At 50.6% G+C, this 17,486-nt stretch overlaps 1 protein-coding gene across 1 annotated transcript in view; it reads left to right on the top strand.

Annotated features, from left to right (window-relative positions):
• The window catches only part of FAM20C (FAM20C golgi associated secretory pathway kinase), a 67,779-nt gene that overhangs the window by 18,752 nt on the left and 31,541 nt on the right, over window positions 1-17,486 (top strand). The window contains exon 3 of the mRNA XM_077316172.1: window positions 4,074-4,152. Coding sequence (XP_077172287.1) covers window positions 4,074-4,152 — 79 coding nt within the window. The remainder of the gene's footprint in view (window positions 1-4,073; window positions 4,153-17,486) is intronic.

Below are 17,486 nucleotides of genomic sequence, written 5' to 3'. Positions count from 1 at the left end.
GGCGGAGAGAGGAAAGCAAGAAACTGCTTGTTGCATTAATGCATACCTGGCCATTCCTGGAATTCACCCACCCTGCCTTTGATTGGAAGGCCTTTTTGAAATCTGTCCTCGGATCTCCATTTTGGGGCCCTGTTCGGCTGCAGTCCCTAGAAATTACCGGCAGCTTTGGCCTTGGTGTCCTTGAGCGGCTTCCCAGGGAACTTTGGCCCTGATCCCGCGCACGGCAAGCCTTCAAAGCGGGCCGTTTTGTTTTGTTTGTTTTAATAGAAGCCGAAGTTCCTGGCTGAACATCTCCAGACCCGGGAATGGAGCCCTGGGTTGCTTCTTATTTTCGGCAGTGCTGTGAAAAGGGAATGGGAAAAACAGAATTGCTTTCTGCATCTCCACAGAAAACAGACTTAAGAGTGCTTAGGGCTGAGCCTGCGTTGAGCAGGGGGTTGATGGCCTGTATGGCCCCTTCCAACTCTATGATCCTATGATTTTATGGTCCCAAGAACCAGAGTGCAAACTGAGTTCAGGTGAGGGCAACAGGGAACTTTGAATGTTCTGTGTAGACAGTGTACATTTCCACAGATCGATGGATTTTTCACACTTAACCGCAGATGTGAGGTTCGGGACGCCACCCTCTGGGGGGACCTGAGGATCCCCCGGAATTTTTTAAAATTTTTATGTTTATATATTTATTTATAATTATATATTTACTTTGCGCTCCATCTCAGGATTGCATCGTAATAAAGTCACATATAAAATAAACATACAGAGAAATGTACAGATATCCAGACCCGCCTTAACTGGGAGCAGGGCCTTTTCCGTGCTGGCCCCAACCTGGTGGAATAGGCTGCCGGCTGATGGGCCGACCTCTCCTGAAGAATCCTGAAGGATCTAAAAATCCGTCGGAACATCATGGGAAGATCCATCTGCCCAAACAAAGATCCCCCTTCTTAATATTTGATATTTAACGTCTAATATTAATCCTTAATATTTAACAAGGGGCAGAGGGTCTAGTTGAATGGAAACTAGAAGTGACGTTGCTCTAGGAACCGCTGAAAACTCTGGCAAAAACCATAGAGTTGCCAGCGATTCCTAGAGTGGCACGGAGGGGGTCAGCTCCAGGGAAATACCCCATTGTGCGTGACGCCAATTGTGTGGGGTTGTAGGTGTGTCACTGCCAGAAGGGTGTGAGATTTCGGGGAGGCTGTAATATTCTTACTCACCCTTTCCTCCAAGGATCTGGTGACCTACGTGTCACTTCCTAAGCACTGCCTTCACGGTGACTGTTGTGAGAGAATGGTTGGCGAAATGCCCTCCATATTGCTTCACGGCGGAGTGCGGGACGAAATCGGGGCCTCCGCACCCTGACAACCATCGCAGCATACAAGCTTTCAAAGTTTCCCTCATTTTATAATCCTTGACTGAAATACCACAGCATCTACCGCACGGGGATTAATTAACTCAATAGTAAACGGCATCAGGGCCCAAGAATAGCTTTGTCAATCCTATTTGTGCGCTCCCTTTGTTGGAGGATTACCGTTTCGCATAAGTTAGAGAGAACGTAGCTTTTTGTTATGTAGAAATAAAATATGACTGTTTAAGAAGCCGCCTGTTCGTTGGCCAATCAGAGAGCTCCAAAAAGCGGATTCCTGACTGGATCTCATGTAGGTTGACTGGCCAGCAGCAGGCAAACCAGCAGGAGTCTGAGAGGGGCCTCAGCACTAGGGCATGACATCACGTCCAGGGGGAAGCTGGAAGTGATGTCATGTCACTCTAGGAATCACTGAAAACTCTATGGTAAACCCCCGCTCCCCGTCCGGATGTCGGGTTGATTCCGTAAGCGTTGCTGGAGGTGGAAGGGTCAAGGTTGCGCAGCCTTATCGATTCGAAGCAAAGTGCTTAATCAAACAAAATACCCTCCCAGGGCTTCGTCAACCTTTGCTGGCTCCGGACATCTCGGTCCTGCGCCAATGCCTGAACTGGTTACTCGGCCAACTGTAACTTGCCTGGGCTCTCAGAAGGACACTGGACTTGTGGTCTGCAGCGAGACAAATAGAGGCCACGACTAACCGCGGCCACCATTGATGCGGCGGGGTGGCAGGGATGGTGTTCAGAGCATAAGCACTCGGGAAGGAGGGGGGTCTGGGCATGGACGGTGCTAATGTGCCACGTCAAGGAGGGAGGGTGGGTGCATGCAGGGTGTTTTCCACCCCATTGGATTACATGAACAGCATGCCATCCTTTCCCCCAGGGGTAGCCTCTAACCTGGAAAACCAGTTCCCCAGTTCTCCTGCAGCCAGCTGGGTGGCCTTGGGCCAGTCACAGTTCTCTCAGAGCTCTCTCAGCCCCACATCCCTCACAGGGTGTCTGTTGTGGGGAGAGGAAGGGTAGGCAATTGTAAGCCACTTTGAGACTCCTTCGGGTAGTAAAAAGTGGGGTATAAATACCGACTCCTCCTTCCTTTCTGAGCCATATTCTTACGTGGCGCTTCACCTAACTTTGCAGATCAAGACTCAGCACCACCAGCTTAACCCAATACGCCTGCTTCTGCTCTGCCTAGTCAGTGCAAAATTGCTTAATGCTCTTTAATTTCTAATTATTTATTTGTTCCTTTGGGACAGTTTGGCAACGCATGACAAATCCAGGGTTAACGAAACAGCAGAAGCTGAGGGATCGTTTTTGCTCTGGGGGAAGAGTAATTAAAGCGGCTAGATTTGCATAATATGTGTTTTTTTAAGGGAATAAAAGGTACAGTTGCAGGGGGGGGCACACAAAACCCCGGCTCTTCTGAGGTTCTCCTGCTTTCCGGAGTTGTCCACGGTGTGCACCCGTTTGGGTCAGTTCAGAACTCGAGTCAGCAAGCTGGATTTCGAGCCATGGTTTCAAACCTTAGTTTGGCACTAACCGTGGTAAGACTTGGTGCACATCGAACACCAAAGGGAAAGGAAGTTGTGGCAAAAGAAAGGGAACAGCGAATGCTGGCAGGGGCTCATGGGAATTGTAGTCCATGGACATCTGGAGGGCCACAGTTTGACTACCCCTGCACCAGTGTAGCCCGTGATTGACTCTGGGTTCCTCCCCTCCTGCTTGCAAGACAGACGCTCTTCCCTTGAAAATTCAGAACTGCTCTAATCTCATTTATCCCTGACCAATTTTCTTTTGCCCAGAAATTCAGGCTTCCAGTCTCTTTTTTTTTTCAGCCTTCGGCATTTCGCAGAGGGGGTGTGTTTTAGTGGCACGCACAAGATCTTTGCAGAGACCTCGGAGGATAGGGGAAGGGGCCATGGATGTGCATTTGCTTCGCATGCAGAAGGTCCCAGGTTCAGTCCCCGGCATCTCCAGGCGATGTGAAAAGCCTTAGCTGAAGGTGAAAGACCTCTGCCTGTGACGTTACAGAGCTGCTGCCTGCCAGAGCTGTCAATACTTTGATGAACCAAAAGTCTGAGTCAGTATAGCTTTTAGACAGCCAGCTTGGTGTAGTGGTTAGGAGTGCAGACTTGTAGCCTGGAGAGCCAGGTTCAATTCCCCGCTCCCCCACATGCAGCCAGCTGAGTAACTTTGGACCTGCCACAGCACTGATAAAGCTGTTCTGACCAGCCTCACCCACCTCACAGGGTGTCTGTTGTGGGGAGAGAAAAGGGAAGGTGAATATGGGGCAAATAAGTAAATATGGTGAAAATAGTCGCCGCCATGATGAAATGTCTAGGCTCCACGGTGACCTGGCGCCTGGGATTTGCCCTGGGGGCGGGGCTTAGAGGCCCGACCTTGGTGCAGCATTCCCCCTGCGAGGTAGGCATGACTCAATTTGCCATATCCAACCCCCGAAAGCCTACCAACGGGTTAAGGTATAACAAATTCCGCTGAACGAACGGCTCCCCCCACCCACCCTAGAGAGAAGCCACCCGTGAAGCGACAGAACATTAAGATCCCGACATCGACTGCGTTTTAATGCTGACGGCGGTATACAGATGGATCGCTGTGACATTTCACAGTATAAAGAAAACGTTTTCGAGGTGCCGGTCGAAGCATATGGTGCGGATGGTTATTAATTCCTTTATTTTTCTCCCCCTTTTCCTCTCAAGCCATGAAGTCGGGAGGCACCCAACTCAAGCTGATCATGACGTTCCAGAACTACGGACAAGCCTTGTTTAAGCCGATGAAGTAAGTGCCAAATCGCGGTGCGGCCTTTTAGCACGGGCGGCGTGGCCGGTGAACTCCTTCGGACGTCTTCGGCATGGGCCGCTGAGGTCCTTGGCTGAGCTAGGGGGGAAAACTGTAGACAGCGGGCGTGCTTACTAATCCGAGGCTTAAAATTCGTCGTGAAATCCGTGCGGGGCAGAATGCTCATCGGCATTACAAATGCCTCTCTTCCACTCCCTTTTTATGCAAGAGTATCACAGGTCCCTATTTCTTGGTGATAACAGGGTGAGTTGGGGGGGTGCTTTTCTCCCTCTCCCCACCTCTGACTGGACTCGGAAAGTGCTTGTGGTTTTCTTGATCGGGTGGTTAGTCGTTGTTTGTATCCCATCTGAATATTAGGGGGAGGGGGATCTGGAGGACTTCTGTGAATATGTGGCGGGTTAATCATACGTAAAGACCGTCCTACCGTTCTGTAGGGCTGTTACCTTTGCAAGGCTAAGCATCATTTCTTCTGGGGTGTTTATAGGGCAGGTGCACGTTCTAAGTGTGTTCTGACAGATTCGGCCCAGTGGTCTCCAAAGGACCGTCAACACTTTTCATATTTTGCTTATGAGGACATCAGGTTGATCACGTTGGAGCAGGCCAGCGGCCCACCCGGTCCGACATTCTGTTTTGCTTATTTTCATACACCGAGTCGGTTGTGGGTTGTTGTTAATGCTGTTAGGAGGTATGTTATGGCTCCCGTGTTATTTTTAAGGACTTAGCGTTGCTTTTAACGTTGTAATTTAGCCGGCTGCAAGCGGCCAAGAGCTGGTGGGTTAGAAATCGAAAGAATAAATAAATGTTTTCATGCTGCCCTTCACCAAAGGCTCAGGGCTGCTCAGCACATTAATACAGTGTTTCTCCAATCCCCTCCTGAAGCTGTGCTTGTAACCATTGACACTTCCTGCAGCAGTGAATTCCACAAATTAACGTCTCGTTGAGTGAAGGACTTCCTTGAGGGCCCTTCGTTTGCAACTCAAGAATTACTAGAATCACAGAATCATAGAGTTGGAAGGGGCCACACAGGCCATCTAGTCCAACCCCCTGCTCAACGTAGGATCAGCCATAAGCATCCTAAAGCATCCAAGAAAAGTGTGTATCCCACCTTTGCTTGAAGACTGCCAGTGAGGGGGAGCTCACTACCTCCTTAGGCAGCCTATTCCACTGCTGAACTACTCTGACTGTGAAATTTGTTTTCCTGATAGCCTATATCGTTGTACTTGTAGTTTACCCCTGTTACCTAATCGCACATACACCCCTCCACTCTCCAGAAACTCTTTTCTTCCTACTGAACGATCCAAAAATTGCATTGGGTGTGGCTCAGCGTGCATCAATCCGCGTAACCCTTGGCTCCGAACAGAATATCTAGATTTTTTTTCCTGCTGTTCGAGATCTGAGAGCTTCCAGGGTCACAAGGAAAGGTTAAAAAAATACAGATGGGCCTGCTGCCTCTCTCTGCAAATTTGCCAGTTGTTTTTCCAGCGACGGCTTTTGTTTTTGCAAAGGGTGCGGGGAGGAAGTAACCGAAATTCAAGAAACACTCATGCAATAGAGGTGGGGTCCCTAGCCCCGCTGTGAAATAGAATTCCCCAAATTCCCGCTAGAGCAGATGTCAATTGTATTTCCTTTTCCCCTCCCCTTTTCTAATACCATTATTGAGGCTCAGAAAAATCACAATTCTAGTTGTTTCCGGTAGAAATCAAATTAGACCGAGAATTTTAATCTGGCAGGACCTGAATCCGATTTTTTTCTTTAGACCTGTGTTTTGCTCCTCGTGCATCTCACATAGTGGCTTCTAGTCCACGGAAGGATCCACTGCATGAATTCTGTTAGCTTTCACAGAATCACGAGGTTCCTTTTGGCCTCGTCTATATGCTAACTTCAGGGGATCTTGGTGCAGCCTTTCCCAACCTTTCGACCGTGGGGGATCCCTTGAAATAATTATTCAGGCTTCGAGAAGCCTCGGAAGTGATGCCAGTTGGCCACGCCCCCTGGAAGTGCCATGTCATCGGAAGTGACATCACCACCTGCGTTAATGGGGAGCCTCAAGGAGGACTGGGGGAGGAGAGACAGGAGGTGGTTTAAGGCGGGACTAGGCATTCAGGATCCGCCCCTTTCCCGGCGCCAATAGTATGACGGTACTCACTCATGCTTGGGAAGGTGGGATGGGAGCAGTGGAAGTGGCCAGTGCTTTAGCTTGTGGCCAGGTCCATTCAGGCAGGAAAGGAGGGGAAAGACCGTGGACCACCTCCAGACCCCCAGAGGTTGAGGAATTCATTAGAGACAGATGTAAAGTTCTGCATTTAGGTAGGGTTGTGAGTGTCCTGCATAGTGCAGGGGGGTTGGGAGGGGGGACCCCTCCAGGGCTGCATCCAGGTTTGTGCAGGTCCTGCGGAGGGGAGTCTGAGGCCCTTTCTCACTTTTAAGTCCCCCTTGGGGAAGAAAGGAAGGAAAGCAAAGAAGCCAGCAGCCAAATATCTCCAGAAACACCCTAGAGAGTGAAAGAGAGAGAGAGAGAGAGGTGAGAAAAAGCTACAGAGGCTTAGTCAAGATTACCCATTGACGCTAGATGAAACCTGCCTCATTGCCTGGCAAATGCCCTCCTATGCCTGCCCAAGGTGCTTTCCCAAGCCCATTATTTGGGACACAGGACTGCTCACACAATCACTGCCCACTGATAGAAGCCCCCCCCATGTGACAGCAAGCTGTCCCTGACCCCCAGATTTCTGTGACGGCCAGCGGCTGGCCACAACTAGATGGGAGCTTGTGCCGCACCCATTTATACCTCCCCCCTCCCACACACACACACACACACAAACACACACAACGGCTTCCGCCGGCTCAGCAAAATCAGCTCTCAATCAGCTTAAATCTGGTTTAGCAGGGGTTACGGGGGAAGGCTGGGCGCCCTTAATTTATTTGCCGGGATTGGCCACGCGAGGTCGAGGCAATTTAGAAACAGCTGTGCTTCTCCAACTGGGGGCTTGGCTCCGAATCCGGAGAGTGGTTTTATGCGTGGCTCGGAGCCAGGGGTGGGGTTGCCCGTCAGCCTCCTTCCCCCCCTCTCCCTGTTTCCTTCCTAAAAGAACCCCACACTTCTTGGCAGGAAAGGGAAGAGATCAAGAGGAAGTCGAAAAGGTGTTTCGCCACTGGAAGAATTTTACAACCGTTGGGTTAGTTCCTTAGAATGTCTGGCCAGATCGTTTTAAGGCTGATCTGTCTTCCTTTCTCACGGAAGGAAGGAAGGAAGGAAGGAAGGAAGGAAGGTAGGAAGGAAGGAAGGAAGGAAGGAAGGAAGGAAGGAAGGAAGGAAGGAAGGAAAGACACAGGAAGGAAGGGAGAGAGGGAGGGAGGGAGAGAGGGAGGAAGGAAGGAAGGAAGGAAGGAAGGAAGGAAGGAAGGAAGGAAGGAAGGAAGGAAGGAAGGAAGGAAGGAAAGACACAGGAAGGAAGGGAGAGAGGGAGGGAGGGAGAGAGGGAGGAAGGAAGGAAGGAAAGACACAGGAGGGAAGGAAGGAAGGACACAGGAGGGAAGGAAGGAAGGAAGGAAGGAAGGAAGGAAGGAAGGAAGGAAGGAAGGAAGGAAGGAAGGAAGGCTAAGACAGATGGAAGGAAGGAAGAAAGGAAGGAAGGAAAACAAAGACAGAAGGAAGGAAGGAAGGAAGGAAGGAAGGAAGGAAGGAAGGAAGGAAGGAAGGAAGGAAGGAAGGAAGGAAGGAAGGAAGGAAGGAATGGGAGAGATGAAGCATGCAACATGGTCCAAATGGACTACTTTGATCTGCTTCAAACTGACGCTTGTCATGTCAGGAGGGGTTCGCCTCAAAATCATTAGGATGGGACAGCAATTGATGGGAGCAAGGACGGTGGGGCTAAAGCTCACCCTCGGAGTGGGCCCAGACTTATTGGAAAGCCACGGTGCGTTTCCCACGCCAAGCTTCGCAGGAAAGTCACTCAAGGTGGCGACAGGCTTAAGGAAGCCATTGCACCTCGCGTCAGGCCATCACTGAAATAATAACCCCATTTCCTTCCTTTGTTTCCGCCAGATGGAAGTGCAATTATCAGTTTCTTAAAGTGGGTCCCTCGGGCAGACCGGCAGAGGGGAGGGGGAGGGAGGAGAAGAGCTCTAGCGTTTCGGGTTCCTGTGCCAAATTGCCTGAATGATGCCTCCAGGAAGCTGGGGACAATGAATTTCTAAAATGAGGCTCACCAGAGCTGGTTTAAATGCAGGGCTGGGGAGAAGGGGCTCTGCGGCACCCACGGATATCTTTCCCCATCCACTGACACTTTAGACAATGGGTTACAAAGTTATATAAACATTTATTGTGTGCAGCTTAAAAAAAAACAAATCTTTAAGGTCTAAGGCCTATGGTGGGGATTGAACCTGGGACCTTCTGCATGCCAAGCAGATGTTCTTCCACTGAGCCACTGAGTTCTCTCCCTCCTGCCTGGTCCTTTTAACTGGGGATGCTGGGGATTGAACCTGGGACCTTCTGCATGCCAAGCAGATGTTCTTCCACTGAGCCACTGAGTTCTTTCCCTCCTGCCTGGTCCTTTTAACTGGAGATGCCGGGGATTGAACCTGGGACCTCCTGCATGCCGAGCAGAGGCTCTTCCCCTGAGCCTCGGGCTGTGGTGGGTGCCCTGGAGTGAAAGCAGGATTTTATAAAAAAAAGAAACATACTAGCCAGGCAGAAAACAGGTGATAGCCATTTTGGGATGTGGTTTAGGTAAATGTGAAAGTCTGGCGGTTCTTGGCAGTGGTTCTTTCCAACGGGGAGAGCGGGCCAGTGGGTGTTTACTCCCCTAGGTGATATGACACACTCTCTCCGGCTGCTTTGCAGTCAGGCCAGCCAGCTTGAAAGGGCCCTAAACCTGAGCCAGGCTCCTTCCTGCATTTCCCAAGCACATTCGTAGATCTTTGAAGGCCCCCCAAAAGTAACGCGATCCGAATTTCCTCTGCTCCTCCAGCCCTCTAGCTGAGCGGGAGCTGGATCACGTGATTGCATGGACTGTGACCAGGCCTGTGCTCCCTTCCGACCTAATTCGGGGGCAGCAGGCATGAAACAGCATAGCTTTCCAGGTTTTCAAGCAGCGAGGCGATTTCAAACGTTAAAAACATCATTTCAGGTTCAGACTTTAAAAACAGCATTTAAATGTCAAACACAGGAAGCGGCCTTTAAAAGACCAAGTTATAGGAAATATATTGAAGACCATCTGAGCGGACGTGAACACCCGTCCAGTCCAACACTCTTGTGTCACACAATGGCCCAAACCCAGTTGCCCTGAGGAGGTCGATCAGCAGGGCCAGAATGTCATAAGCCCTCACACTGTTGCCCCCCAAGCACCAAGAAGACAGAGCATAACAGCCTCAGACATAAGAACATAAGCCATGTTGGATCAGGCCAATGATCCTTCAAGTCCATCACTCTGTGTCACACAGTGGCCAAAACCTGGGGGCCAACAGGAGGTCCACCAGCAGGGCCAGAACTCCAGAAGCCCTCTCTCTCTTGCCCTCCCCCCAAACACCAAGAAGACAAAGCATCATTGCCCGAGATGTAAGAACATACGAGAAGCCCTGTTGGATCAGGCCAACAGCCCATCAGGTCCATCACTCTGTGTCACACAGTGGCCAAAACCCAAGGGCCATCAGGAGGTCCACCAGTATGGCCAGATCTCCAGCAACCTTCCATTGATGCCTCCCATGGTTGACCCATGAGCTCCAAGAGCACAGAGCATCACTGACCCAGACCATAAGAGAAGCCATGCTAGGTCAGGCCCATCTAGCCCAACCCTCTGTGTCACCCAGAAGCCAAAACCCATCATTGAACGTACGAGAAGCCCTGTTGGATCAGGCCAACAGCCCATCCAGTCCATCTCTCTGTGTCACACAGTGGCCGAAACCCAAGGGCCATCAGGAGGTCCACCAGTAGGACCAGAACTCAAGAAGCCCTCCATCTGTTGCCCCCCTCCCCAAACACCAAGAATACAGAGCATCCCTGCTACAAACAGAGTGTCCTACCTACCCCTTAGGGCTAGTAGCTACTGTCAGTCCTTTACTCCATCTTTGCCACTGCTTCACTACAGTAACGCAGTACAGATTCCTAAAAACATTTGGCAGGTACCCGAAAGGGTGTCAGTGGTAGCTATGACACCCAACCATCCACCAAATAGCCTAAGTGTGCCCTTAGTTGCCTTAATTCTAAAAGATGACTGGCAGAAATTCTGATCTTATGAACTTAGGCAGATGGTGAGTGGGTGGGCAGGAAGGGATGTGCCAGTGTTTGTCTCTTGTGGCCCTTCTTTGCATGCTCAGAGAATTGCTGATTGCCACTGTGGGATGGTAGGTAGATTTCCTCTAGGCCAGGCTGGATTTTGCAGATTTTTGGTGGGGGAATCACTTGGGCATGAAATTGGGGTCACTGTGGGTGGGCAGGTAGTTGTGAGTGTCCTGCATTATGCAGGGGGTTGGACTAGATGACCCCAGAGGTCAATTCCTCCTCGATGATTCTATGAATCGTTATGCACCATGTAGCCTTTGCCACAGGCAAAGGCAGAAAGGGGGCTGTTAAACTGGGAATTCCTTGCAGAGATGCTGATGCTGAAATGGAGGTTTCTGTTGTGCCAGATTTATTGTGTGATGAAGGTCATCTGAAGGGCAGAATGTTGTTCACCGTAACATTCAAGTCCTCAATGCATACTTGGGAGAAAGCTCTTTCAAGAAGAAGAAATCAGAAAACAATTCTCTTTGGCAGGGCTTGACCGAGAGAGATAGTGATGTGGGTTAGCAATGCAGCAGGGCAATCTGGCACATGAATGCAAATCCACGCATCGCTGGGCATTACGCTGTTGGCACACTCTAGTGGGCATTCACAGCTGGTCCGGCTCGCGCGGGGAAATCATGTTGCAAAGATCTGCCGTGGTGCATCGATTGCGAAAAATCCATGAATGAGGAATGAGTCAACTATGGGTGAGACGAGATGATGAACTAGATGGACCACTGGTCTGATCAGAATCACACAGAGCTGGACGAGATCACAAAGGGCCATCCAATCCAGCTCCTGAACTTCTCAGGGATCTAGCAGGGTTCTTCTCATGTTCTCTTCCTTGGAAGGCCTCAGCCTCTATTCCCTTTTGTTTAAGCTGACCATCTGTCCCGCCTTTGGTGGGGCAGTCCCGCATTTGGGGCATCCCGCCGCCACCCTTCTGAAGGTCAGGGGGAGGGGGTAGTGCCCATCTGCCACTGCCACCGCGGCCCGTCCCACCTTGCAGGGCCAGATATCTGGTCACCTTATTTTCATTGGACCTCCAGAGGAATTTGTTACCCATTGTGTGAGATGGGATTCTGATCTAGATGGACCACTGGTCTAATCCAGCAGGGCTCTTGTGGTTTTTTTTAATCAGGAGATGGCCTCTCTGCTGTTGTGGCCTCTCTCCCTGTTGTTGCCCTCCAGAGGGACTGGTTGACCGTTGTGTGAGATGGGGTGCTGGGTTAGATGTATATGGATCTCATCCAGCAGGGCTTTTCTGATGTTCTCAACAGGGGATGGCCTCGGCATCTATGCCCTCTTATGTGCTCTCCAGAAGAACTGGAGATGGACCCCTGGTCTTATCCAGCAGGTCTCTTCTGATGTGTGCATCAGGGGAAGGTCTTGGCCTCCATTCCCTGTTGTTGGCCCTCCAGAGGAACTGGTTGTCCACTGTGTGAGACAGGATGCTGGACTAGATGGACCCCTGGTCTTATCCAGCAGGGCTCTACTGGTGTTCTTACAATACCAGTGTTTGTCTCTTGTGGCCCTTCCTTGCCTACCCAGGGAATTGCTAATTACCACTGTGGGATGGTAGGTGAATTTCCTCCAGGCCTGGCTGGATTCTGGAGATTATTGATGTTTGAGGGATCACTTGGGCATGAAATTGGAGGCAGGTAGTTATGAATTCCTGCATTGTACAGGGGGTTGGACTAGATGCCCCTGGAGGTCCCTTCCAACTCTATGATTCTGTGGTTTATAAACTGGGATTAAAATCAAAGTTGCAAGCCTTCTGATCATGTAACAAGTCAAGCTCGACAGTTGGGTTGCCAGCTCCCAGATGGGGCCTGGAGATCTGGGATATATCTGTGATATATCTCCAGGTGACCCTCACTGAACTACCAGCTGTATCTTTGTCCTTGTTCTGTGCTCTCTGCACACAAGGCCCCTCCTGGAGGTCATGGAGGTCGTGGCTTGGCAAGCTGTTATTTACCCACCTTCCGCCCTCTTCCCTTCCAGCAGTATGGCTTCTCATTTCCCCATGCTTGTTCAGCTGCCACATCCTGCCAGCCCCAAACCAAAAGCAAACAGGGAGAGGGCAGCCACGCATGTAGGCTTCCGGGGATCTGAGTCCAGCCTGGCCAAAGGTGGAGCACAGGAGCTGGCCGCCCTCCAGCCTGGAACAAGGCCTGGATCTTCACCGGCCACAGCAGTATTTTGAAAGCTCAAATGTTTACTTCCTGGAGCCGACGGCATCCAACCCGCCCTGCAATTGTGGCCCGGCCTTGCTGAGGGGGACGACAGTGGAGAAATTACAGGATGCAGCCCAAGCCGGTTGTGGCCAGGCCTGAGAAAACTGGGGTTGCCAACCTCCAGGTGGGACCTGGAGACTCCCCAGGCTCCTGGTTGCTCTCCAGGCAACACAGATCAGTTCCCCAAGGGGAGAACGGGTGCTTTGGAGCGTGGAATCCATTCCACTGAACCACATCGAGATCCCTTGGCAAACTCCACCCTCCCCAAGCTCCACCTTCTGTACTTTTCAAACCCAGAGTTGGCCTTCCCCAGCGAGAGCTTTCAGAGGGTGGCCAAGAGAAAGGCTCCCAAAGCAAGAGAAGCAAAGCTCGATGTGCTAGGTGGATTAGATTAGATTATATCATTAGATTTGTTTGACCACCTCTCTCAGAGAACCGGCTGGGCAAATCTCCTTCTTGAATCTTACGGGAGGAAGGTTTAGGATGCTTAGGGCTGATCCTGCGTTGAGCAGGGGGTTGGACTAGATGGCCTTTATGGCCCCTTCCAACTCTATGGTTCTATGATAAGGTGGAAGGATGTGCCAGTCAGGGTTGCCAAGCTCCAGGCAGAACCTGGAGATCTCCTAGAATTACGTCGTATGACCCATATCCTGCTCTCTCCGCGTTCCAGGAAGGATAGCTGACACAGTTTGAAAGAAGGTCAGGGAGATCCCGGGTTCAAATCACCCGTTAGCATTGCAAAGCTCTTTTTTATGTCTGTTTTACCCTTTGAAAAATGCATCCCCAGGGCAGCTCGCGATATAGCAGATGCGGGAGAGCAATAGAAAGCACAGAAAAAGTCTCCCTTAACACCCTCTGCCAGATAGGTCGTAATTCTTTCCACCAGTACCAACCTCGGTCACCTATTTATTTATTCTTTGTTTATTTACCACGTTGGACTGAGTTGCCAACTCCAGGTGGGGATTTCCTGGAGATTGGTGGGGCAGAGCCTGGGAGGGTGGAATTTGGGGAGGGGAGCACGGTACAAGGCCATAAAGCACACCTTCCAAACTAGCTTTGTCCTTCAGGGGAGCCATTCTTTATACTAGAGCTCCAAACTGGCTCTCCAAACATCCGTGGACATCTGTTACAGTTCTGGGGGAGCTTTCCGCTCGACCTGATTGGCCACTGCAGCTGACAAGCCGCTCTCCTCCCCGTAGCCCTCTCTTCTCCGGCACCTGTCACTCCCTCCCGCTCCTCGCTAGGAGGTGGTGAGCTTTGTATGGCCGTCCTCGCTACAGCGAGGAGCCCAGAGTCCTGAGTTCAAATCCCCCTTCCGCTCATTGAAAGAGCTTTAGCAGCCCCGTCTGTCCAAACGGCCACGTCAAATTGCGGAATTTGCGAGACTGCAAAGACGCATGTTGGCGGAACACCATTTGACCGGGCGCCATTTGAACCCAAAGGGGCGCTAGCTGCTGAAATTAAGACAACAGAAACGGAAAGCTGGGCTGAGCCAACAGAGGGCGGGCCTTCCCCTGCTGTCCAAGAAGAGCAGCAATCCACGCGGAAGGGAAGGTTGTTTGCACAGCAGCCAAGTTCCCGGCTCCGATTCATGTTTTCTTGGCACCCGGGACGTTGTCTGACACCTCGCAGGCAGGCACGGTGCCATCCCGGCAGATGGATACCAATCCGCTGGCAGGCCAAGGCGCCTCCTGTTCCTCTCGTGGGGGGGGCAGAGGTCAGAAATCCCGAGCCGGGCCGGGAACGGCTGAATGAAAATGCTCTTTTTATTGTTTTGCGGGTGGCGCTTACAGGGCCCTGCCAAATGGGAAGAGAGTGGGCAAGGGGGGGGGTGTCTTCTACGCCAGGCTGTCTGGGTCAGAAATCGAACTTGGGCTTCAGTTGTGAGTGGCAGAAGCCACCATCATCATATGGGGCCTTCCCTAGGATAACCGAACCCCAAAACGGGAGACAGGGAGGTCGAAATGAAGACTCACGGCCAGTGCAGATACATAACATCTTAAATGTTTCTCATCGGTTTTCTGTCACTTTAGAATTCTGCGGTTGTGGACGGCCCCCCAGCAGGGAAGCCCTGAAAGGGACGGTATAAAGATAAATAAATAAAATTTAAAAATTGTCTCCTATCCTTGAGGTCCCGAGTCTCGGAGTGTTGCTTAGAAGTTACGAATTCCTTTTGTGGCTGCATTCAATTAGACAAAGTGCGCATTCTTATAAATGCGTGAGCATCGCCAAGAGGGTCAAAGGTGGGAGCTGATATGCCTATTAAATGAGACGTTCATTAAATCCCGATTTAGGAGTGTCGTTCTGCTGAAACCTGCAAGGTATATGGTAGCGAGCAGTGGGCTTCTTCCTTCCCCGCCGTGCAGTAAAGCAGTTAACTTCCGTGACCTCCTGGCTTTTCGGAGACGTAACACGGTCATGAGAGGAGATGAAACCATCGGTACAGACCAGAATTTAATAAACATGCGGTCGGGAAACTCTGCTGGGGGAACAAGATTCTCCTCTTTCGATAAGGGGGGAATCTCACCCCTCTCTGCCTCTTCCCTATGGTTAAAATTATGAGTCATTCGTTTATGTTTATTTATTGAATTTATTTAAACTATCGGTGCCTTTTAGGGAGACTGTAAGCCAAGGGTGGCCAAACGACGGCTCTCCTGATGTTCATGGACTATAATAACCCATGCTGGCAGGGGCTCATGGGAATTGTAGTCCATGAACGTCGGTAGAGCCACTGTTTGGCCACCCCTGCCATAGGCTCTCCCCTGGGCGAAGAACCTGTTCATTTAAGGGATTTGTGAGAACAAGAAGTGCTGGGAAATTCTCATTGCCTGAGGTCAGAGAATTAAAATTAAAGAGAATAAAACCACGATCTGCCCCCCCAAAGCCCCACTAGGCGTAAAATTCACAATGGAACAAGCCAGACGCAGCACGCTTACAACTGTCCAATCAGCATTCATCTTCCTGAAAGCCTATTGAATGGGTCCATATTGCAACGTGGCTAGATCAGTGGTCCCCATCCTTTTGGAGACTGAGCTCAACGTGAAGAGCGCAGGGACCAAAAAAGGCTACCAAAAATATGGCCGCCACTGGGGGCGGAGCCAGCCACAAAATGGCTGGTGCGGGTTACCTGAAGTCCACACCGTGGAGATCCTTGCAATAAGGTGGCAGGTGCTGCTATAGCAACGCTTTTAATAATCTGAGCAGCCAATTCGTTTTCCAGGAGCCAATCAGAGCTCTGTATTGTATTGCGCTGTTAGATACTCCCCATCGTCTTCTCTGGCTTGTTGCAGTAGCTCCGCCCCTCTCATTCTCCTTTAACCATGTCCACTTAGGCCACACCCCCTCGCAGCAGGATCAGTACTAGAGATGGCCAAACTGTGATTCTCCCGCTGTCTGTGGACTACAATCACCATGAGCCCCTGCCAGCACCATAAACAGCTGGCAGGGGCTCATGGTGATTGTAGTCTACTGACATCTAAAGACCCACCGTCTGGCTGCCTCTGATCTACATCCTTTTTAAAAAGAAATAAACATGAGCCGTCCCATTTCTCCACAAGCCAGAGCGGAGAAATTTCAGAATAGATTTCCTTCAGGCGCATAGATTGCTTTTATTTGATGTAAGCTTGGCAGGGGATGATGTTTGACGGCTCCTTGTTTAGGAACGTTTTTGTTCAAAAACAAAAAGAAAAAAATCCCAAAAATACCAAGTAGAAACTCGTCCTTTTCAAACCGCCAGCTGCCGAGTCGGCAGTTCCCTCCGGAATTAATTTTATACCTAGAAGAAAAACTCAGCCATTCCTCTTCTCCCCGCTAGCTCGGGATGGTTACTTGGATACCCCACGCTTCTAAAGGACATGCGTGCCAAAAGCCATTTTAAATAGCTTGATTTGTCGCCTAAATGCAGACGTCGTCGAGCGGGATCGCTGACTGGCCGGGCACCGAAGACGCCTCTCGGCAATTCGCTTTGCTGGTTTCTGGCCACGTTTCAGATGTCCAAAGCTGCCCCGCAAAACAAGAAATCCCTGGATTGTTTCCCAGGTATAGGATGGCAGGAAACGCCAAGCTTGACTCCTTGTGTCTGTGTGTGTCATGGCAGCGTTGTCATTTTTATTTATTTATTATTCAATTCCTTGGCCGCACCCACCCAGCTAGGAGGCTTGGGTGGCTGGCAACAATTAAAAGGAAGAATTGGTTACTACACCCTGCTTTTCACTATCTGAAGGAGTCTCAAAGCAGCTGACAATCGCCTTCCCTTCCTCTCCCCAAAGCGACTCCCGGTGTGGTAGTTGGGGCTGAGAGAGCTCTGACAGATCAGCTCTAACAAGACTGTGACTAGCCCAAGGTCGCTCAGCTGGCTGCACAGGGAAGATTAGAAGCCACTGCTCTTAGCCACTGCACCAAGCTGGTTTTCGGTGTAATATACTCAGTGAACTACAAAATGCATTAAAATATTTCAAATTTATCATTTCTAAAAAAAAAAGTGTCCCGTCTTCTCCTGTGCCACCATTTGGTTCAAGTCAACATAGTCTTGCTGGCAATTTCCCCATCACCACCACTACCATACTAATAGTAGTGGGGGCGGAGCCTACAGTGGATAGAGTCGAATTAGGGCAGGGGTAGTCAAACTGCGGCCCTCCAGATGTCCATGGACTACAATTCCCAGAAGCCCCTGCCAGCAAATGCTGGCAGGGGCTTCTGGGAATTGTAGTCCATGGACATCTGTAGGGCCGCAGTTTGTCTACCCCTGAATTAGGGGAAGAGAGAAGGGGAATCACCATGTAATTTTGATCTAAATCTCTCCGGCCTCAACTGTAGGC

Source organism: Paroedura picta, chromosome 17 (genome assembly GCF_049243985.1).
Source record: "Paroedura picta isolate Pp20150507F chromosome 17, Ppicta_v3.0, whole genome shotgun sequence".
Taxonomy (NCBI): domain Eukaryota; kingdom Metazoa; phylum Chordata; class Lepidosauria; order Squamata; family Gekkonidae; genus Paroedura; species Paroedura picta.
The sequence above is the reverse complement of the archived record's forward strand: the minus strand, read 5'-3'. Positions and strand labels throughout refer to the sequence as shown.